Here is a 25,544-nt window from a genome sequence, read left to right as displayed (position 1 = left end):
GACAGTGACAGATAGACGGATGATGACAGACAGACAGACATAAAGACATACAGTGACAGATAGATGGATGATGACAGACAGACATAAAGACATACAGTGACAGATAGAAGGATGATGACAGACAGACAGACATAAAGACATACAGTGACAGATAGATGGATGATGACATACAGTGACAGATAGAAGGATGATGACAGACAGACAGACATAAAGACATACAGTGACAGATAGATGGATGATGACAGACAGACAGACATAAAGACATACAGTGACAGATAGAAGGATGATGACAGACAGACAGACATAAAGACATACAGTGACAGATAGATGGATGATGACAGACAGACAGACATAAAGACATACAGTGACAGATAGAAGGATGATGACAGACAGACAGACATAAAGACATACAGTGACAGATAGAAGGATGATGACAGACAGACAGACATAAAGACATACAGTGACAGATAGATGGATGATGACATACAGTGACAGATAGACGGATGATGACAGACAGACAGTCATAAAGACATACAGTGACAGATAGATGGATGATGACAGACAGACAGACATAAAGACATACAGTGACAGATAGATGGATGATGACAGACAGACAGACATAAAGACATACAGTGACAGATAGACGGATGATGACAGACAGACAGACATAAAGACATACAGTGACAGATAGATGGATGATGACATACAGTGACAGATAGACGGATGATGACAGACAGACAGTCATAAAGACATACAGTGACAGATAGATGGATGATGACAGACAGACAGACATAAAGACATACAGTGACAGATAGATGGATGATGACATACAGTGACAGATAGACGGATGATGACAGACAGACAGACATAAAGACATACAGTGACAGATAGATGGATGATGACAGACAGTGACAGATAGACGGATGATGACAGACAGACAGACATAAAGACATACAGTGACAGATAGATGGATGATGACAGACAGACATAAAGACATACAGTGACAGATAGAAGGATGATGACAGACAGACAGACATAAAGACATACAGTGACAGATAGATGGATGATGACATACAGTGACAGATAGACGGATGATGACAGACAGGCAGAAAGACAAATACAGACAGACAGGCAAATGGACTAAAACACTGACAGATAGACACAGGCAGATGGACAGACACAGATGGAAAGGCAGACAGACAGAGACATGTAGACAGACAGATGGATCGACAGACAGATGGATAGATTCGTAGCACTGTAAACTGCATAATGACATCATGCATATCAGTTTCACAGATCAAATCAAAGCAGAGAGAAATGAAAATGTGGTTTTAAATCAAGGCCGAAAAGGAGGAAGAGCGCAGCTGGAGACTGTTCCAATTAGCTGTCTTTCCTGATGATATTGATCATAATATGAGCCCTCATGAATCCTGTGGAGTTGCTCAACTCCAGTGTAATCCATCACAGAGTATTTCCGGCCTAAAGAGAGTGGAACTATAGAAAGGAATAAAAATACGCTTCGGATAAATGTGGCCCGCAGACCCCTAAGATCTCTTTGATGCATTCTTAAGCAAAGCTCTTATTTAGATACATCTGAATGATGAGTCAAGAGCTGACCCACTTGATTTCGAGTCCCACGAGGTGAGATCTGCTCAAAGGTACAATCCGAAGAGCAGCGAGTGGAACAAAACATCAAAGCAATATTACTTTTAAAATAACGGTGGACACGAAGAAAGCTGTTTCAAGTCAAAGTGTGCGGTGGGTCGTGTGATCTAATAGGTGGGAGTATGCATACTATATGAGTGCGGCTGGAGAGTCGACAGAAGCGGGGGAGGCTGCGTTATGATCCCAAGTATTCTGCGATCCATCATCATGGCTAGCATTTACAAAACATCTTCCTACGACATATCAGCGGACTTCGGCCATCTCAGAATACCAACAACATCTCCAGTGCCACAATCCTAGACCGGGTAGCTTTAAAATGATGCTGTGTGTTGACAGAGTTCTAGGCGCGATAGGAATGAAGCAGATATTTTCCTCCCCACGAGAACAGCAGGTCAGACGTTCTGAATAATTAATCATAGTGTGCACAAGCCAGCATGTAGCAGAGGAAAACATACAGTACAGTGTGCTCTTCTAGAATATAGTGTAGTTACTAGGCATACTATGTAGGTGTACAAAGCAAAACATTCAAAGTATATTTGAACCGATTCTGTTGGCGATACAAAATATACAAAACCAAAGATGTATTTGACCGATATAACAGATTTTACAATAAACGCGACACAGATGTGAACCATTCTGCATTGATGCATGAAAACAAATAATCAATTATTAGGTGTGCTTATATTACCTTTCCTTATTATGTCTTATTATATAAAATGTCACTTTTGATAAAAAGAATATAAATACGTCTTTCAGAATGTATTTTGGGAGCGAGCAGCCCAAGCACGTCTCTCTCTCTCTCTCTCTCTCTCTCTCTCTCTCTCTCTCTCTCTCTCTCTCTCTCTCTCTCTCTCTCTCTCTCTCTCTCTCTCTCTCTCTCTCTCTCTCTCTGGCCGGTGGAGGTAAGCTGAGCGTAAATAATAAACTTTTTAATATGTCCGTAATGTTGAATCGAATCGTTGAAATGATAATCTTAATTATTAAGTATAACAGATATAGGCCCGGTTTCACAGACAAGGCTTAAGGTGGTGTGACCTGTCTTAACTGAATATAACTTGCTTAAAATATATATGTGCCGTTGTTTTGATTTGAGATGCACAGCAGTAATGTTTTCTGCTAAGGCTTTTTTATAAAAGCGACATAAATATCAAAAGGGATTATCCTGGTTTAAGCTAAGCTGTGTCCGTGAAACCGGGCCATTAATATATGTACATATATAAAATCAACAGAAATTATGATAATACCTCTATTCTGAATTCATTTGTTGTCAATAATCGTGAAGCGAAAATGTAATAGGGTGATAGCAACAGCATTAATACCAAGATGAGTTGAATGTACTTTGATTTCCTAAAAAGTGATTCTGGCTTTTAGGTCAGTGCCCATAAGTAACAAATGCACACGATTGGCATTTCATGACCCATAAGATTCAATTAGACCATTAAAATATGATTTATATGGTTCAAAGTGAAGACAAATTGGCTAATAAATTATTAGACCAAATATTTGGAAAAAAGGCAAACTACAGCATGACAGGGAAAACGGGTTTATTATAATATTGCTGCTGTCCTTCGAAAACCTCGTATCTCCATATTTCATGACTTTGGAAATGTCTAGCTTCTCATTTAAACTTCAGTACGAAAAAAAGAGTCTATATAGACTTTTTATTTTCATTCATTTCTCTAAACTGGTTCCACCAATCGACTCACAACTCTAAATTCATTCACATCATCACTTCACAAGAACACTGTATTTTACTTCTCGTCTTAAACATTTTTATCCAATTGGATACAATGGCTCTCTGGCAAAACAGATCCCTCCCATGTTTTTATTCCCCCGCACTACTGGTTCCTCAATAATGGAGTGCTCTCTGGACTTTAAAACAGACTGACTTTATATCTCAGTTGATTAAGGCATCAGTTGTGTGTAACGGAGGCTGGATTGATCTGATGGCTGCTCGGTGTCACATTCATGAATGTATGACTGGGCTCAACTTGCTGATGCAGCGCGGTGCAGGAGTGGAGTTTGTGGAGAGTTTTAGAGACGGTGTGAGAATGTTGGAGGCAACAGCTGCTCCATGTGTGTGATTAATGAGGTAAGATTCTAGGCAGACAGTACTGCCTTACCTCCAATCATAACGCAGCCTCAACCATTGCCTGTGAAACACCAAAGTGTCATGAATCGCACGCTGTAATAACTTGATACCGAAATGTGTATAATTTATGTATTTATTTCAAACAGTTTAAAATAGGCACACAGGATGAAGAAGCTTTGAAACAGCCTTCATTAATAACGTTGATGTAGATATTTTGAATTACGGGTGGACGGGTTCAACCAGGTTAAGAGAGGGAGTGTTGGTGGTCTTGGCTTCACCTTTATGCAACTCCAGCAGAAAACTGTATTAAACCAGTTTGCGTGGGAAACCCATAGTTATCCGTTTATATCTCTTTGCGATAGTTGTGGTCATTCGGGTTTGAATTTAGTGGTGGTTGAATTTGATCTACTGTGTGTCTTGTGCAAAAAAACCTTTAATCCTTCACTTTGGCCAATTTCCATATCCCAAAGAAGTCTTTCTGAAAGGCTTTTTAATATCACACCTTACTGTGCCTTGGACTCACGTCTGAAGTTGTTTAAACCATCGCAATATTTAGAAAAATCGATTTCCCCACCCTTCCTCTATTTGCTTGGTTTAAAGGCAGAGGTTGTGGTGTTTCAAACTTTGTTTTGTGGTTTGTTTGGCCACTGCGCCTCAGGGGCAGGATTTATAGTTTGTTTACCAGGCATAGTTTCTTTTTGCCCGTTTTCCAAAGAGTTGCTCATCGCCTCAGGATTGTTATTTCTTTCATTTACTTTTTATTTGGGACATCATTTTTGAATGTCTATCCCTGTATGCCTTTAAAAAAGAAACAACTATAAATAAACAGACACTCTCTTCTTTCATTACATCACATATCAGTCGATAACACTTTTCCAATAAGTCTTCACACCAGCACGCATTCAGACGATCTGTACGACTCGGGACGAACAGGTAAAGAACATTTCACCACAGCGCAGCATACTGGACATGCGGCAAAAGTGACCCATCGTGATGCTCTGTAATCTGTATTCCCGGCCAGACAGGAAGCAAGAGGAGGCACAAAAGCTCCCAGAATTCCCTGCGGTGGGACTGATTAGAATAAAAGACCCACAGTACGTGTGAAATGAGCTCTTGGGAGCCATGACACATTAAAAGCACTAAGAGGCGTTTCATTCCAGCTCATTGCATGGCTCACAGATCAAGACTCCATAGTCTCTCAGACATAAAACAGCCATCAGCATTTCTCTCCTTTCAACGGCAGTCCATAACCCCTTCCGCAAACTCCATAATTCGCTCTTGTGCGGCAATATCACAAATGGGAGCCCGAGATGTTCGCTTGGCAGCAACGTAAACATTCCAAATGTAATTCGCCAGGGAAATAGAGTAGGTGTAGAGCCCCCATCCCCCAAGCCCACTTAATTTGAAACATGCGCCTATTGCCCAGTACGATCGCGCATATATATCTGCGACGTCGCCGCTGCATCCGTGACTTTAAATGAGATGAACGAGGTGATATATAAAATGCCACAGAGAATCGATTCAAAGATACTGAGGGAAGAAAGACGCATTCCTATATAAACCGCGACTTGCGGTTTATATAGGAATAAATGCAGCTCATAATTTTACAGATATTGGAGAAAGAACAAAAATGTTATATTTGCCGTTTCTCAGACGACACCTTCAGGGGTTATATTTCTCCATTCTCCAATGTCAAATTACTGAATGAAAACACATCCATCTTTCAGATGCATTTCATTATAATCTCCTTGCAATTAAATGGACGGTTCAATGGCATCTTTGGACTGTTCATGTGTATTCCAAATAATAAATGATGCAGTGAAATATTCTGGCAGTTACTCAGGCCATCACAGAACCCTTCTTTCGCACCGTGTTGCTGATAAACCAATAAAATAAAATGAAATAGCCCCGAAAAGAATTGTCAACTTGGATGGCACTTCGGGAATGTGTTTGAAGACTTCATACTTTCACACTCAGTCTGTGAAAAGAAACCCATCCAGAGGATTATCGCATTCATAGACTTGCAAAACCAAAACATGTTTACTCTGCAGTTCAGGTGTTAACCGTTGGCTGGGTAAACTTTAAATTCATGACAGTAAAATATCAGACTGGCAAGAAAACAAAGTGTTAATGTGTTAATACTGCCAAATAAGACCCAGGTTGTACTAACTCGGGCTTGAGCCTTCTGATGACATCTGATAAGTTTCAGGGTGGATTCTTAATCATTTTGGCTTCGACATAAACTGAACCCAGGCCAGATATCCACAGCACCAGCAAGGTTAGCACATAACACGCTTGATGAATTCAGAGCCCTGCAGGATCAATTTATTTTAACTCTCCCCCAAACTCCGAATGTGACCGGCCATTACAGTTTATTATACAAAACCAATGTCACGCAGCTGCACTGAGACAAATTTAGTAAACAGAGTCATTTTCATCCTGGTGTACTACAGTGAATGTTCTCCAACAAGCCGACTCGTAGCAGAACTAACTCTTTTGCTACACCCAACACAAGGACATTAGCAGACCAATAATTTACTTCTATTCAAAAGCAGTTAATATCACACAGATTATGTCAATAGACATTGTTTAGGTATACACAAGCTGAAACACATCTGGATTGTTTACCATGGTAAAGTAAGCTTCTATTCTTACCTGACATGATAGGCTGGCCCGTCATACTCATGGGTGCCATTCCGAGATTGTTCATAGCAGTTGCCCAAGCGTTAGGGTCAGACATAGGCATCGGCAAAGAGTTAGAGTCCATGGCAATATTTCGGAGACCCTCTGAAAGAGAGAAAGCAACACATTTCTGGGTTTAGAATGAATGCTTGTTTTTCTAAAACAGTCTAAGAACAAATGTTCAAATGTTCAACTGAATAAATGTAGTACAACATGTATTCAATTTACAATAAAGCTGCAATACATACAGAGTTTTCAGCTCGAATAATTAAATAAATTGAAAAATTTCCAATAAAGATGATGTCACTGAAATAATACATTTAATCAAACTCAAACTGTTGAGCAATTTTACAAATAAAATGATCTTTATTTCATGTAAATGTTATAACATGTTTAATGATAATGTGTAAATAATCACATGATCAAATCATTTTATTTACACGACCATTTAAATGATTACTTTTTTACCACAATTTGTAATGGCAAATTCATCTAAATAAATCTACATACATTTATATACATAACAAATACATGCAAAGGAATATGTCGGAATGAAAACAGTTATGTTGAGAAAAATATAACTGCATTATTTATATATTGTTGTAACAATGTGTGAAGCTCTGTGTAATTTATAGTTATGGATTTAATGTGCATTATGAACATGCCATTTATTAAAATACATGTAGCATGAATTCACACATTTTCATTTTCTCATTGACTTTTATTGAACACATGAAAAGTGTAAGTAATACCTGAAGTTTTCTTCAGTAACAAAGGAATAAAGCAAATATAAAGCGTACAGTATACATAATTGACAAATATAAAAAAGTTGCTAGTTGCTGCTCAAGTTGGAACAAAAACATTAAACTTATTTGTGAAGAGATGGAGTTTCCTTCAGCATAGCACATGAAACCCTAACATAGGACATATTTTTCTAAAAACTCATTTATTTTTCATCATACAACAGGGGCGCTAACATGCTGCACCGCAGCATAGCCTCTTTCTCTGAGAAAGACAAATAAGAGGCATATTTATAAGACGAAACCTCTGCCAGAGTTCTAATGAAGTTAAGGAACGCCCACTAAATAAGATAAGTGCTATAAACAGGGAAACAGAGTTCAGAATGTTCCCATTCCTGAGGTGTGCCCATAGGGCTTCAAGCGTGTGTGTGAGAGAACATATGGATGCTGCGAGGAGTGGGCGGCAGTCACGTGCGTCGGGTCATTTCCGCAAACTATTGAGAAAATCTCATTGTGTTGGTAAGAAATTGATTACACGGAGCTCGCAGTGCAGAAAAACAGCCGTGATAATTTGATTTCAGGTCCTTCGGAGGAATATCAGAAGGGGGGTGGGTCAAAACATCTAAAAAAAGAGCATCCATTATTTCAGCAGAAAACAGAATCATTCAGGACCTTTCTGACACGTGTGATTTTATTATCAGACACCGTTCTGTTTTATGTTTCATTTCGTTAAACTAAAGATAAATGACTTCTCAGGGGTTTAAGTAAATAATCACGTTATGTCAAAATTAGCATTATTACGAGACAATGTGATTCACATCCTAGGCTTTGAAATGATTAGTTTCTATGGTAACGCTCATAACGCCAGAATGACTCTTTGTTCAGCTTTGTTGCTTAAACTTAATCACTACATTAATTTACATCTACTACATATTCTTATTAACAGCAGATGTTACTGGCTTTAAAATTGTGGGATTTAAAGTTAATATTTCACTAACATCTGACTGGTATTATATCAACAAACACTGGAAATTAAGCTCTAACACTGAGCATGTGGTTTTCTTCTGCTGCGCTTCTTCATTCTGGACATCTGAGCAACACCCCATTAAGGAAGTGTGTGTGATATACACACAGAACGCAGGTTCCTTGAGGACGTCGTCCAAGATACATCCCTCAACCGTCTTTCTTTCAGCACCCCCCCTCGCTCTACCTAAACATACAGCAGAGATGAAAGGTTTCTGGAAACGGTTGTTTGAGTTACTTAATCGGTTGGCCAGCACTGGAAAAGACTGAGGCTGTATAAACACACTAGAACCAATGAATCAAGTCCAGTATGTTTAGGATCACTATGTATATAAGCTCTCTGAAGACCTGAACATGACGCTGTGAATCTAAAGCTTGTTTTTCCGGACCTCACGATGACGTGAACTGAAAGCTCTTTCATTTGCAACCAAAAAATAGATTTGAAAGATTGTTTCATAAATTCAGATTTTAGAGGTAAAATGTTGGACCAAGCATCTCAGTCACAGACCTGAAGAGGTCAAATTGTTGGCAGGTAGGTTTTTTGTTCATCTCTGAAACGACGATGGCGCAAAATCAAGATGTAATACCACCTGAACAAACTCTCATTAAAATAACTACATACTTTGGCATGAAAAACGCTACATAAGATGCTGATTCAGAACACTTTGCATTTGCAAAACAGCACATAATGAGAGACAGGACAGGACGGTGTTATACAAAAACACAGTAATTGGATTTGTGAGGCTGACAAGTTTATTGAGATGTTTTATTTGTATTTTCTATCAGGGTATATGCAGGAATCATAGAGATGAATTTACTACCCTTTACTACCTTTTTTACCACCTCCAAAATATTTTTTACTACCAACACGACATCAAGCAGCAGCCCTTTTTTGGGGGGGGGGTGGGGGGTATGCAAAGCACCACTTACTACTGTGTTCACACCAAACGCAAATGAAGCGTTAAGCGCGAGGGATTTACATGTTAAGTCAATGCAAAGACACGATGACCTACTTGCGATTCGCACTAATAAGGGGGTGCGAATGGTGCGAATCTCGCGAGTTGAAAAATATGAACTTTGCGCCGCGTTAACCAATCAGGAGCTTGCTATAGTAGGGCCGTGAGCGAGCGGCAGAAGCCCCTCCCATGACGCGAATTCGTGTCTGTAATGAAGCAAATTTTTACATGAGAATGATGCGAGTAAACTGAAAATGTTCAAGCGTTCAACACGCGAATAGCACGATTTTCCGCGTTTGGTGTGAACACTCTATCATCACACCGTCACACCCATCATACAGTATTGTCATTGTGAATTATGTTTTTGTAGTGTCGAGTTGAGTTTCAGTTGTCTTTAACTTAACCCTTGAGTTATCCTAACCATTTATAAGCAGCTTCTTAAAATGTGGAGCAATGCCTAATCCATGCATGTACGCCGTTTTATCCTTGCCACACGAGAAACTTTTGGCTATATCGGAGTCAGTGAACATGTTTTGGAACAATTTCTCAATGTCCTGATTCGAATTATATGAATGATGGTCCAGGCACCAGAGAACCTCAGCCCTGAGGTAAGGTCTGCTGTCTGGCTATCGCTGTCCTGGTGGTGCTGGTTTGCTGCTGAGGTGGTGCGACGACAGCTGACCTTGAGTTGGCATGATTTGCCGCAACCTGTGTAGTGCTGCTAGCATCGCAAAACAACGAAATATGGAGCTGCTCCCCCTCACACGAAGCTGCTGCTGCTGAATGTTCGATCCACTGTGTGACTTCATAGCGGTAATGCCAGTTCAGGTAACATTTATAGTGCAAAATGCTTCAATTCAATTCAATTCAATTTTATTTATATAGCGCTTTTCACAATTTGCATTGTTCCAAAGCAGCTTTACAGGGGAAAAACGAAAAACCCAAGAAAGGGTAAAACACACTACATGGTGTTTTATATAATAAATCAAATTATTCTAGTAAATAATATCTAATGTCAGCATCTCCTGGTGGTTTATTTAGCATATTTTGCATTAAGTGAATGCTTGGCTGAAAAGATGCGTCTTTAATCTAGATTTAAATTGGGCGAGTGTGTCTGATCCTCGAATAATATCAGGAAGGCTATTCCAGAGTTTAGGTGCTACGTATGAGAAAGCTCGGCCCCCTTTGGAGGATTTAGTTATTCTAGGTATTATCAAAAGTCCCGCGTTTTGAGATCTTAAAGAGCGTGATGGGTTGTAGTGTGATAGAAGCTCTGTTAGGTAGGTAGGTGCTAAACGCTTTAAGGCTTTATAAGTGATTAAAAGAACTTTAAAGTCAATACGATACTTAATGGGTAGCCAGTGAAGGGTTGATAACATTGGGGTTATGTGATGGTATTTTCTGGACCTGGTTAGAACTCTGGCAGCTGCGTTCTGAACTAACTGTAGTTTGTTTATTGATGATGCAGGACAACCACTAAGAAGCGCATTACAGTAGTCAAGTCTTGAGGTTATAAATGCATGAATAAGCTTCTCCGCGTCAGCAACACACAGAATATTTCGTAACTTGGCAACATTTCTTAGGTGGAAAAAGGCTGTTTTTGTGACATTTGAGATGTGATTTCGAAATGACAGGTTGCTGTCTAATATAACGCCTAGATCTTTTACTGTATTTGTTGGAGTAACAGTACATCCTTCAACTTGCAGTTTATAATCAGAAATATTCGGTTTGAGTGTCTTTGGTCCGATAAGTAATATTTCTGTTTTATTAGAATTTAAAAGAAGGAAATTACAGGTCATCCAATGTTGTATATCTTCAATGCACTCTGCCAATTTGGTCTACGGTATCGAACGCAGCACTAAGGTCAAGCAGGACCAGGAGTGAGATGTTACCTTTATCTGATGTTATAAGCAGGTCGTTTGTAATTTTAACGAGCGCAGTTTTAGTGCTATGATGCGATCTAAAGCCTGACTGAAATTTTTCGTGCATGTTGTTATTTTGTAAGAAAGAGCACAACTGAGTGCACACTACTTTTTCTAGTATTTTAGACAGGTATGGGAGATTTGAAATCGGTCTATAGTTTCCAAGTTCATTTGGATCTAAGTTTGGTTTCTTGATTAGAGGCTTAATGACGGCCATCTTAAAGGGTCCTGGGACATGGCCTAGATTAATTGACGAGTTGATAATGTTATAGATGGGCTCAATTGCAACAGGTAGTAACTCTTTTAATAATTTAGTTGGTATGGGGTCTAGTAAGCAAGTTGTAGGTTTAGAAGTTGCGATAAGTTGAATTAAATCTTCCTGTTTTATAGGTGAAAAACGCTGGAGTCTTTGTTTTGGAGCGATGGTTGGTGCTAATTCATAGGACAGATTTGGAGGTTGAGTTTTTACAATTTTGTCACGAATGTTTTCGATTTTCTATGTAAAAAATTTCATGAATTCATTGCTTCCCGGTCATTCCCCCTGACGGGCTTAAGCCAGTCTTTAAATGACAGGTCGTCAACCCAAGTTCGCGAAAACGTACATTTCCCCATTTCACACTGTAAATTTGGTAGAAAATAGAAGCAAGTGGCTAATATCAACTGAGGCAAAAAGGCGGAAAATGTTGTTGGCGTCGCTGATAGCCTTTTAACCACGGAACTCTATACAGTTTACTTCTACATCATTGCTATCAACTCCGACTCACTCAGGGTCCTGTTAGCACCGTATATATTTTTAAACTAAGCTAGATGAAGTTAAAACATGGAGACACAAATATTAAGCAAAAAATGGAAACTCATTATATGTTGAGGTGGTGATGACAAATTTACAAATGTCCTTTAAAGTCCAGTTATTTGGGGCCACAACTTCTAAAAAAGTGTTTTAACATGCTAACAGTCAGCTAGCTAGTTAGCTTTTTAGCTTCAGACTCTTCAAGAAGCATCTGTAAAATCCACCCGCTTAATGCTCCATCTACAGGCATCAAAGCAAACCTTCTGTAACAAATCCACCGCCTTCAAAGACAAATTTCAATACAATTACCATTGGACTTCAAAACCGCCTGCTGTGAACAACTTTCCTGTTGTACATACTCTATCAACCTTCGTCTTTTGTGTAAACTTTGAAAGTTTTTGCCTGTGGTGTGCACATATCAGTAAGAAACACGTCTGATGAAAAATACGCGAACACCGACGTTGTCAACCATCAAGGACACAGACCTTGTATATGTTTTTAGCATGTTCGCTGTCATGCGTTCTCTCATGATAAAAGGGAGAGTTCACCCAAATGTCATGCCAGATGTCATCATTTTTTGTTGGATGAACTTTTCCTTTTGTTGACATTTCATGCCGTATACATAATTACACGTGTAACGTATTATATGACAGTTTAAGATGGTTATACCATCCCAAGTCAGTGGCTGGCTAAACATATTTCTAAATTAATCAATGGACCATAATTAAGCACAAGCATTGTTTTTCTCAAATTTCTCTAATGGAATCAATATTGTTTAAAACTTTTCCTCTTTCAAAAGCTTATTTTCTCACTTCATAAGTGAAACTCAGTTGTCTCTGGGGAGATTTGTAAAGCTGGAGCAGGCAAGCATTAGAATAAAGTCTCCGTGGACACGCCACAATTGCAAGCCTCATTATGCCAAACCCACACGATTTCAATCAGCTTTCTGGATAACCTTGAAAAGACAAGTTAAGCCGTCTAACAACAAATGATTGTTATTGCTTTAAAAGTAGGGTAAGAATCAAGTGTCATATGCCAGGCAGGAAACACGCCCGTTTGAGCCCATGGATCACTCTTACGGGGTGGGAACTGTGCCTGTGTGAGATAGTCCTCCAGGAGCTCTTTTCTAAATACTAACCGCTTTAATCCGAGTGACAGGAACGGAGAAATCAGGTGTTCCATAAACTTCAAACGCATTGAAAGCACTTCTGTGCGAAGATATGATGGCTATCCAGAGATAAGCATTATATTCTCAAGGAATAAACACTTCATTGAAATTGCTAATGCCTCTCCAGAGCCTCACAGAGTGCGATCTTTATTGACACATGAATGGATTATCCATGTCTTGATGAAGATAGGACTAGGAACGATTACATGAGTAATTACACCTTCAACACTTTCGATTTTCCTATTGAACGTAAGGCTGAACGTCTGAGGCTTTAATTTAATTTAAGCCATTTTTAAAAACTACGCATGGTAACCTAATCTTGTGTTCCTGGTGGAATTATGAAGGAGTGGAATTTCTTAGTTGATTATTTATCCACATTTTATAAAACAAATACAGTAGGTCTGGTATTAAATGCGCATCGGTCAACAGTAATCCAGCCATCAAAAAAATCCAATCCATAAAAAAATAACGTGTCGTAAAAGCAATGACACAAAATCACCTTTTCATTTAGCTATAGTCTTAATATTAGTGCACAAACCAATTTGAAAATATTAAAATGAGTTAAAAGTCCATATAAGATCTAACTTAACTTTGCTTTTGTAGCTTTAGTTTACCCAAGAATGAAAGTATTTTCATTATTTATTCACCTTCATGTTATTTTAAACTTGTATGACTTTCTTAGTTCAGCGGGACACAAAGGAAGACATTTTGGTGAACGTTGGAGTTGGTAACCAAACAACATTGGTCCCCATTGATTTCCATTGTATGGAAACAAAACCACAGAGACATTTCTCAAAATATCTTTGTTTTGTGTTCCATAGAAGAACGAGTCATACAGGTTCATCCATACAGGTTTTGAAAGAAATCCTATGAGAGGATCAACAATCTTTAAGAAACCATTCCAGCTTCCAAATATCAGGATGTGAGGTAAACCACTCAGGGGGAGGACCCCCTCAGTATGTCCCACCCAAGCATCTTCAGCGATCTTGTGTCCTTGTGTTCTCGCTCTACACCAGTGTTTCTCAAACTTTTTCTGCCATTCCCCACTTTGGAGGTAGGGTAGTGGTCCGAGCCCCACCTGTCCCCAATAGCCAAAAACAAAATTATCATTATTTTAGTGTATATTAACTCAAGTGAATTTTGAGCTTATATCATTAATGACGATACAGTATATCCGTGTATAATACAGTACAAATTCATTTGTGTTTAGCATGCCAAAAACATCTAAGTCAATGATGCACAGTGGCGATACTAGTCATACTGACTGCTGAGTCATCAAGCTGCCATAACTGCTGGTACTGTTATATAAATCACACCAAATAAATGGTGGTTATGACACGCTACACGACACAATAAAACCGAAACAGGAACACACACAAAAAAACTTTGTACTGTGAGAACATTTTGACCACATTTGAACATAGTTTTACCCCTTTCAAAAACACGAGGGGTTCTGTAAAGACAAAAACAGAGGCTGATATTACAGCGACTGCGCCACAGTTAAGTTGAAACAGACGTGGTTGAATTGTTGACTCAGTTTCTCTGACTACTGTGAGCTCTGCGAGCAGATTCTGCCATTAGAAAGTGTCTTGTTATGCTATTGCCAACATTAGCAACCAGGTAGATTCAAATCAACTCCTGTCATGGGTCAAAACCCCATGGACTCATTTCACCCACACACCCGCAAACATGACACCGAAACGCTCTTTGTAACAATGCGACTGTGATCCGACATCGGTGTGTTTACACAAATGATTTTTTCCTCTTCTCTCTTCTGGCCGGATTAAGGCAATAATTAGTTTTGGGTTCCGGCTCAGTGGCGGCTCGGCACAGTTCACGTTTCGTTCTGCATTCATCCGCAAATGCAGGATTGAGGATGTGAGCGTAGAGGCTTTGAGCTCTGAAGCTTCATCAGTGCTGTTTCAGAGGAGACAGAAGCAGAAACAGAGTCTGACAGCACTGCTGGAGCAGCACCTTCACAACCCTAAGACCTTATGACTCAAATAAAGAGCATCATCAATATAGACATGCCATTACCAAACATTTCACCTTACTAACTCAAGAGCACTCAGGCATACTCGTATAGTCATGCTAAAAGCAAGCCATACATTTTGTGACATCCAACATTAAACAAACAAAAATAAATCTCTCTATAAGAATAAGCCCACAACTAAGACTTTTTGACACTGCCCTTGCATAAATAAGCACCAGCAATTATATTTTCAATAAGTGACTAGTCAATTTTAACAATCTATCGTTGTGCACATCCTAATATTAAATCCAAAGTGCACTGAAGTTCATCCTTTCCCAAGGGGGCTTATGAAAGGTGTTCTCTGCAGTACACTACACTTGTCCTGACCTAATAAACCCGCTTTCAGAGGAAGTGGATTCCCAGAGGACAGTTTGATCGCTTCGGGTATTAATGTCCTTTCAGTCTCTCAGTCACCTTTCTGATTACCATTAAAACTTACTTTTGCCCTTCTGAGAGACGGAAAAATTACAAAAAAGACTGTTTCAAAGTCACAGGGGACGGTTCTGGAACGTGTCCTCCAAAGGCCTGTTTTTCTTCATCTTCACACAAGCATACACACATACAGAACTCTGTGTCACTGTGCGGTCACAAAGCTCCCTGATGGTGAAAAATGGTGGTTTGTCTCAATTATTATTATTAATATTAAAGTAATTCAAGTTATCAACAGTTCAACAATTGTATGTATCAAAAATTTGTGCCCTTGATCATGGACGTCTTCAAGCCCTTAACCACAGTAAAAATACTGCAATGCTTGTCAGTTTTCCTCTATTCATGAAGTCACGAAAAAATTATTTATGCACCCGTTGACACGTATTAAGTTAATATCCATGACATGCAGTTTTCAACCCGCGGGGATGCTAAGAAACTCTCAGCGGACGAAGCCTGAAACTGTAAAAACGACAGAAGCGCCTGTGTCATGACAAATCGAGTCTCCTCTCGAAACCAGTCCCCTTTAGGACCACGCGTGATTCTGTTGCCTAAAATAATTTCCAATGGGCAGTCTTTCTAGCGCCTGATTGCAATTCTTACAAATAAACATTACAATTTATGTCCCTAGTACTTTGTTAAAATGACCAATATTGTCTTTTCACTAAATGTTTTATGTAATAGTACATAAATGAGGCTATGGGTAGTGAAATCAAATCTCCTTCTTACTGTTTTAGTTATTTACTATAATAAAACCGTGGTATTTTTTTATATCAAAAGTGATGCTTTTTGTTTGCTAAGCAGATGTTGACCCAGAAATACTGACGTGTGTTACATCAAGCTTATAAGCTAATGTGATTTTTGTAAACTTAAATTTGAACATGATATTTTAATGCTTTTATTTCACCCAGCGTATTAAGTTTGCCAGAAGCTAAAGCAGCTTTGGTTAGCCATACAACAACGTATCGAGATAACTTTGTGATCAGGCATTACAACTACCTACTAGATTGGGTCCTTAGCGGACACAATTCACACGGGGGCCGAATTCTTTATGACATCGGCAACACTTCAGCTAACGCTTAAACACAGAGGTCAAGCATCACCACCAGTTGCTTTGAATACGTGAAAAAGGTTTAGCATCGGGTCAGGCTCTGCATGACTGGAGTGCTGTTAAAATAACGATTATATCTTTAAGATCATGGGAGCCAATCGTGCTCGCTGCTCCTGGAGGCTGGCGTGAAAGCTTCAGCATGTCTTCAAAGACACACTTATGTGTGAATGATGTAATTACACAGGTAGAGCAAAGCTCATCTCCATCTTTAAAGTAATAGTTCATGCCAGCTAAAGAACACATCCGTAGAGATTTCTCCATTTAATGAATTAAATGAACTGCTGTTTGATCTCAAAATGTTATGATTAGCATTGAAACAAGCTTTGCACTTGTACCAATGCCTATCAAATGTTTTCTTAAAGAGACATGTTCAAGTATCTACAGTACGTACTAGGACAAGACCTAATTAAATTGTGTTCACTTCACATTGAACAAGAAAAATGTCACACAGAAAAATAAAAGCCATTTTAGGATGTTTTGTATAGAAAGCTGACTTATATAAAGAAATATACTGAACGTTAAAAGTAACGTGCCCCCAGATACCGTGTTACAGGAGCGAAAGGAAAGGCAGACCCTATTCATGTGGACACAGCCAATAAACTGTAGTCTTATGAGGCTGTGAGATCAGTCAGCAGGGGCACACAGATTTAAAATCTTCCCCCTGACACAGCTGATTTTCAGCTCGTTCCGTGGCTTCGTCTTTCAGGTCTTTTTGAGCGAGTGCATCTCGCTTTCAGGCTTCCCTCTATGAAGATTGTCAGTAGCAAAACTTGAGAGCGTGTAGATTTTAAAGTAAGTATTTGTACCTGTACACTAAAATGTACACTCACAGCCCCAATGTGAAAACTTGTCAAATAAAAAACCGAAGTAAAGTTGAGTGTTGAGATTTGCACTCGTTGACAAAACTCACAAATCTGTCGTCCGAAGTTGCAGAAAAATTGTCACAAATGTGTGAACTGGAATTTACAAAGTACATTGGCAGATGCAAATGCATAGCACATATTTACACATTTTCCAGGTTTGAATTGCAACCACAAATCTATAACCTCTCAAATCTGTCACTGCAGTTTCAAACATTCCGCCTTGACTTTTGCTACTACTTCCGCAAAAAACCTGTAGCCAAACTAACTTGTGCACTTAAAAGCTCAGAAGCGAGAGAAAGAGCGACATTTGATGACGTCACCGCCCCAAAATGTTTTTTTTAAATCACTAATACAATAATTCATTTAAGGTGAAACTCCAAATCAATTGATACATTTTCAATATCTGCCAATTTTTTACTATAAATTAACTTTTCTATTTCTTTCTCTTTTATATTTACTGTAGTATATCTTTGTTCTTAGTTTGTCCTTTGCTATATATTTTATCACTTTTCTACACTCATGGAGAGGGCCACTGCACCAGATTTTTCAAAGTCAACTTGAAACGGCATTCATAACCCGTTTTGCTTTAGAAATGTGAGAAAAAATATTCCACATAGAAACATGATTTTATTATTTTTAAAGTCCAAGTGATTATTAAACAATAATTTTTTCATGAAATATTGCAGTTTTATAGTAAAAAGCTAAGCAGTGTGGGTCATTCTTTTTTTTTATTCCAAAAAACACCCTCAGATTTTTCCAAACCTAGACAGAAAGAAATATATTTGGAAGAATGTCAGTAACCTTGCAGATCTCTGCAGAGCATCCATTCCCCCTCCCCTTCAACTGTCTGCTACCAGTTCCATTTCAAAATGTAACGACTGTTTTTACACATCGAATCAATTTTTTTATAATATAAATAAAAAATTATTTATTTCATTTGAAATTCTGTTTCACTCGGAAATGCATCAAAATACGGAAGTAAAAACTATCGCAACTTCCAGTTCACGGGGACTTTAAAATGACTGGATTGAGAAAAAATGTTAACCACAAAACCTCATATTCACTTATAGATGCACAGTATCGACAGATTTTTACTTTTAAAACCATCAACATGTCGGCAAGAGCATGAAAAAGACCAATATAATAAACTGGATTAAGGCACCTAGTTGAACAATGTCTGTTGCAAAGTAACAAGTATACATTAATACATTTGTTTTTAAATTGAACGAATAGTCAAACCAATACCACATGCCATCAGCTCATACAGAAGAACCTCAGTGGGTTTATCTAGAGCAGGGGTGGCCAACCCGCGGCTCGCGAGCCTCATGCGGCTCTTTAACTAGTTTCATGCGGCTCTTCAGGAGCTGTCATCCACTCCCCCTACAGATAGATGGCACACTGACCATGTAAGCCTGTTTGAGTGACGTCAAACGAGCGACGAGATAATCTTTGGTGTGACATCATTTGTGTGTAAACAATTTCCTTTAAATTACCTCTTGAAATGGCAGGGAAAAAAAGCACAGCCAAACGAAAATATGAAGAAGAACACAGGACGTTTTTGCCAGAGTGGGAGAGTTTATATTTTTTTGTTAAACGTAATGGCTAGCCGATCTGCCTTATATGTCACGCAGCATTAGCGCATTTCAAAGCTTCAAATCTTCAGCGTCACTTCAGCTCACTCCACCCTAACATCGAACAGGAATTTCAAAAAGGGACTGAACTTCGCAAGAACAAGTTGGTCGCTTTGAAAAGCCAGGCAGAAAAGCAGGTGCAGTTTTTTAAAAAAATTACGAAACACTCGGAGACCGTAACGCTTGCATCATATCAGCTGGCTTGGAACTGAGAGTTTGTGTGCGTGAGACAGTGCACACAATGTTAACTGTTGAAAATTACTGATATTATCATGTTGGTGTGGTTATTTTCATTAGATCTGGCTGAGCAGAGGTCTGTGTATGCGTGCATACATGATTAAAAGATGATGTTCATGTGTACCCATGTGTATGATGTGGCTCTTTGCAGTAACACAGAAAAAAAAGTGGCTCTTAGTCTCTGACTAGTTGGCCACCCCTGATCTAGAGCAAGAACAAAAAACATACCTTTTTCCTTTAACAGTGTTTAATGACCTCTATTAGATGATGCTGTTAACGCTTCGTTAAAGAACAAATGAGAGGGGCGGGTAATGAGTTAAGAGTTTACTGATAGATCGTCCTGCGGTTTGCCTCCCCACCAGAGGTGCTCATCTTTCTGCAGCATTTCGCCTATTAACTTTAATTAATCACAACAACTTCATTAACACTGCTTAATTATTACAGAGTAGACGGCACTGTTTGAAACCAAATGTCTCTATGCAATACACGGAATTCTCAAACGTTTTGCATGCGCTGTAAATGAATCGAATCGGCAACCAATATAATTATTGTAAAGCAAATGACTATAAAGACAATCAGGAGCAGTGAAATACTTCTGTAACTTAAAATGTTATTGTGTCTGTAAAACACACCATAAAATGAACAAAAATGAAACATAAAATGACAGAGAAAATATGTCGTCTGGATAACATGATAAACAAGCCCAGTGTGCTTTACATTTCAAGGCGTAATAAACCACCATATAGCAAAAGTGTTTACAACACATAAAAGTGCTGCTGTTGTCAGTAAAAACAGCTCAAATCAAAGCAGTCTTGTCTTGTTCTTTCAAACAACTTGAATATGTTTTATTGATTCTATCTAATCATAATTTGTGTAAAGTTGCCAGAGTAATGCTAGTTAAATTTACTGCAGCAGTGGCATATTTATAGCACATTTCACTGTCTTGAAGTACTGCAGTAACGCTGTTATGAAACTGACAAATAAAACTTTAACTCTGACAGCATTACTTTGAGTAATACTAATTATAGCAATGCTATAATTGATGAAAACCAATCCAACACTAAATAGAAACAACAGCTATTTTCAATATGACAACCCCATCTATTTGATTGTCTTTTTTTCTGAGATTTTTTTCTAACTTTTTGTAGAACAGATTTTTTTCCAAAAACAATTCTGGTTATTTCCAGGTTGAAAACTAAATTTTAAAGGGATACTTAATGTTAAATGTTAAGGGGACACCCAAAAATGACAATAGTGTCATCAGAGAAAGATATTTGGAAGAATGCTTATAACTATAACTTCCCACAGTAGGAAAAATGACTCAATCTTTTTTTTTGTTGTTGAACTCAAAATAAGACATTTTGAAGAATGAAGGACAGGCACTTTTGACTACTATTGTATTTTTTCATACTATGGTAGTCAATTGGGGGCTTAATCTGCATGATTATAAGCGTTCTTCCAAATATATATTCTCTGTGTTCATCAGAACAAAGAAATGTATCCAGATTCGGAGCAACTTGAGTAAATGTTGACTTTTTGGGAGAAGTATCCTTTAAAGCTAAGAATTTTAATGTGGATTTAAACAGCAGCACATTCCAAAATATATCTGTCAATAATTTCTTGGTTAAAGACTTCTGGGTAAAAGCATTTGTAATCAACGGATTTAATGAGCCCCTCCTAAAGAGTGAAATAAACCCACAGAAATGAGAGAATGAAGTCTTTTTGATCCTGCTGGCAAGTGAAATTGTCGAGCCCTGGAGGACACAGACTGCTTCCATGTCAGCCAAGTGGGTTTAATTTCTTTTGTTCCCTGCATGAAGGATTACCACAGCAATTTGCGGCACACATCAATACATTTCTGCGTGTTGGTACAGCGAGTCCCATTCATAGACTGGCAATGATCATGCATCATTTCTGCATTATTATCGGCATCACGTATTTCGAGGTTTACACACATTTTTGAAAAAGTTTGACGCAAACAGAGAGTTAAGACAACCTCGGAACAAAACTGCTCTCATGAGATTACCTGAAAGAACAGATTTTGAATCTTCTGTAAAGCAGTAAAACAGTATTTGCTTACACTGTTTGCATATTTTAAGTCCCTTTGCTCTGTACACAGCAATATCTTTTCAAATAAAGCCTCAATTTAGTAAAAACGTTGGAGCGTGTGCACCGAACGCAATATTAGGCAGTATAAAACCTAATCCCTACGTGCAAGACTCTCATAGCATAAGGAAAAATATTTCTTCACATTTCAGGGCCATGGAGGAGCTTGAGAAAAAAAATGGATGAGAAAACTAATAGAAAACAGCAGCTGTAATGTATGCCTTAATATAAAGCATATGGTGAGGTTTACACAAGGAAATCCCACCGCTGCTGCTGTGGTATGGCTCTGGGTGACAATTCAGCTTTTCTTCTGACCTGCTTTGTATTTAAGAATACTGAAAATCTGCTTTGGCATTGGACTAATACACGATCCATACAGGTGTCCGAGCACTGGCGCCGTGGTTAGATCAGCAGACGAATCGGCGCCGTGGTACTTTTATGTGTGAAGCAGTGCTCTCCTGTTATTTTACTACTGCAGACAGTTACAATATCACTATTTTCTTTTTTTGAATTATTAATAAATATTATCCTAAATATCAGTTGGTAATCAGTTGCATGTGTAGCTGTGTGCATCTCATTTGATTTCATTAAACTAGCGGCCATTGGGTGCTCTAAATACTGATTAACTGCCTTTAAAAAAACATTAAAAACACATCCAGTAACGTGTTCGCGTACAATCCTGGATTCTAAAAGGATTTATAAGATTTGATTTACTGGTAAAAATCAGAGTCTCTATTTGCTACTACAGTGGCAAACGAAGAACTCAATCATGAGAAGAAGCAGGATTATCAATTAGCATATTTAACACTAGCTAGCATTGTTTAAAAAAGCCATTGTTGTATTTGTGATTGTTTGTTGGCAGGATGTTGGCATGTTCCTTAGAGAACAAGGTGCTTGCCTTAATTAGAGTGTTTTTTCAGGTTTTGAAGTCAGAACTCCTGCCTGATGCCGACATGGGAAGCTATCGCCCACATTATGCTTTGTAATGAATGTCAACAAGTATCCTCTAATTAAAGAAATCTTGTGACAATGAAAGGAAGCAAAAACCTGTTCGCTTGACAGTGAATATAATACACATTCTATGACAAGAGTTTAATAAAACAAATCTGAGAGAAATGCTGAGAGCCATAAAATCTCAGAGGCGCTGAAATATGCCAGCACTTAAATTCCATATTGTGACACTTGCCGTTATATTAAGTGTTCATATGGAAATTAGGTCATTCTGTGTTCAATTAACTTTCCAGTTTAATTTAGAATTGGTCTTGGTATAAATCCCTTTAGAGAACATGCCCTCCCATCAAGACTTTTAAAGACATATCGTTTAAAAATGTGGCAATAAAAGTGGATACAGAGCCTGTAATCTTCTAAGGTTAATACGTCGACATCCCTGACAACATAATAATTGTGAGAATGAAAGCACCTTTGTGCACCGTTAACGATTAACATGTCACGTACATTAAAAATCAATGTTGACTGAAAAAATGTATATATGTGACAGAACTGCACAACAGGCATACAATTATCAGAAGAAACAAGGACAAAGATCTATACTGATGCTGCTGCTGTGGGGGCTGCTGACAGCACTCCGTGATCGGATTTTCACTATTGATTTAATTCTCAGTTTACTTCGAATTGGATGCCATGCAGCACTTAAAACATCAACTATCATCCTACCCAAAAAGGTCTAAATCCATAATGTAGGTGCAGCTTCAGAGGCCGTTTACACGTGACAATTTTCAACAAAAAACTAAACTTTTTATGCGTTTTGGCTGTTAATTTACATGAAAAGGAGGAAAAACGCTAACTTTTGAAAACGCGTCTTAAAGTGTAGGTTATTGAATATGACAGCATTGTCGTTTCTGTGCAAAACTCTGAACTGTAGGCAAGCACGAGTGTTCCCCAAACAATAATGGCGGCCTCCATGCAGCATGTTTGTGCCGCGTGACATACTTATTATAATTTCTCCAGCAAAAAGTAGATTTACAGCACCACTACAACCAGCGGAGACATGGTATTTATATGCACATTACTATAAAAACACAAACACGTTGACAAAGTGTATTAAAAGTGTTTTAAGATTAAAACAGGGTATGAGTATGTTGGCAAGCACATACTATTTCTTAAAAGCGCAAAATTGCCATCTATTGGCCTGGCATGCATAATACCTCATTTTTATTGAAGCTGTTGTATGTACGTTAAATAAAGATAAAGTTTTTATTTAATTGAGTTTCAATGTTAACCAAAATATGAAAATCATTCCATAATTTCCTCACCCTCATTCAATTCTGGATGCATAGTTGAACACACATAAGTATTATATGTGAAACACAAACTGTCCCGTTTGAGTACGGCCTATTCAAGATGTACTTAGGAAGAAGGTGAAACTTAGGGTCAACTATACTACATCACTGCAGTGACACATTACAAACACATGACCCCACAGCTCCCAGAGGTAAGCAAAGATCTATAGACTCCCTGCTTCAGTCCTGCTGTTCACTCATGCACATCTATAGGGCTCCACAGAGCAGCTGAATTCACACTATTCCCCTTCTGTTTACACTCTCGTTCTCATCTGTCTCACATGGGCATTACCCAGCATCCTGCACCAGCCCCAAACGTTCCTGCAAAACGGAAGACAATTTACTCCAAAATAATGTGTTTTGCTACCACATGAAAGATCATTGAGAATCAGAAATACACCCCACTGCCCTCCAGTCATGCTGTGTTAAAGATTCAGTGACGGGGAGTGTAAGCAAGCGAGTGGTCACGGTTTATTAGCTCTTGGTAAATCCCACATGCTGAAAACACACATGATGAACAGATCCATTAAGGCGGATTCCATTTAAAGTAATGACGCGAGTTGTTTTGATGGAAGTGCATTGTTTTGAAGCGAATGGGTGTTCCCCATTACACGATAGCAGCTGTTTGCTGCAGGCCGATGCACACATTCTATGCAAGTAATGCTATCCTGATATATTGCATTTTGTAGAATTGATATGCTGACAACATTCCCCACATCCACTCAGGAAAAGAAGGAAATAAATGCACACAGGCAGACACACGCACAGGTTTCTCTGGCGGTAAGTGATGCTAAAACAAGGCATATCTATTTTGGAAAGAAGTCTGTGGAACATCTGACGTAAATAAAATAAAAAAACAACGAAATTGGAGGTGAAATTGGATGCAAAAATACAAACAACTGCGAGTGCTGCATGAAAAGAGAGACGTGGATAGAAACACAAACACAGCATTGAGAAGAATAGAAAGGCTCTTGGTTTCAAAAGCAGGCAAAAGAGAAAAATACAGCAGATAATCCAAAGCACCAGAATAAAGGCTATTCTTTGATCTTGTTAATAATGAAAATGATGAGTAAAGTTCAGCCTTGAAAGATTATCTTATTACATTGATACAGCAGACATTATGGCTCATTTTACAGAGGTGCTTTGATTTCTGATGCTCATACGAGAATGCAGATAATATTTGAAACTTACCACCCTGCATTCAAAAACTAAATCTTGACATTTCTGAATAAATGTGAGAAGTGACTGCTCAGTGCTCATTGCTCCACAATGATGTGGTTGGTTGCTATGATATGGCGTTCCAAATGCTTGTAGAGCCTTAAGGCCATTGCACATTGACTCAGAAATTTCCGCATGTTAAAAAATAAATACGACAATCACATTTACACACTGCCTCCGATATTTTCTTCCGTCATAAAAAAGTCCGATTTTCTGCGTTTTTCGCATCCGTAACAAGCATTTTGAGAGGCGTTTGGACAATTCAAAGACACCGTACAAACGAGCGCCAAATACGTAAAAACGCATACGAAAATGTTGAACTGTATGTGCAAAGACCTTTACTATGTGGTTTCTAAGGCGTTTCAAAAAATCTGACAGCACATCTGCACTCCTGCCATAATTTATCAAAACAAAAGAAAAAATATTGTCATATATGAATATATATATACAGCAAAATGTGTAACTTTAATGTGTGTGTATATATGAAGAGTTCATTTGTAAAAACAGATAGCTCTAAAATGTTTCCATTTTCAAAATTCCAATTAATATCAACCAAACTGTAGTAGGATTATTTTGATTAAG

General features: G+C 38.4%; 1 protein-coding gene across 9 annotated transcripts in view; it reads right to left on the bottom strand.

The window, feature by feature from the left end:
• Positions 1-25,544, bottom strand: part of enox2 (ecto-NOX disulfide-thiol exchanger 2) — a 208,212-nt gene that overhangs the window by 65,189 nt on the left and 117,479 nt on the right. For all 9 annotated transcript variants that reach the window (XM_079479787.1, XM_079479791.1, XM_079479788.1 and 6 more), the window contains one exon: positions 6,413-6,544. In XM_079479787.1, the coding sequence (XP_079335913.1) occupies positions 6,413-6,544 (132 nt within the window). The remainder of the gene's footprint in view (positions 1-6,412; positions 6,545-25,544) is intronic.

Source organism: Barbatula barbatula (assembly GCF_947034865.1).
Source record: "Barbatula barbatula genome assembly, chromosome: 18".
NCBI classification, from domain to species: domain Eukaryota; kingdom Metazoa; phylum Chordata; class Actinopteri; order Cypriniformes; family Nemacheilidae; genus Barbatula; species Barbatula barbatula.
Note: the sequence above shows the minus strand (reverse complement) of the source record. Positions and strands in the feature narration are given on the sequence as shown.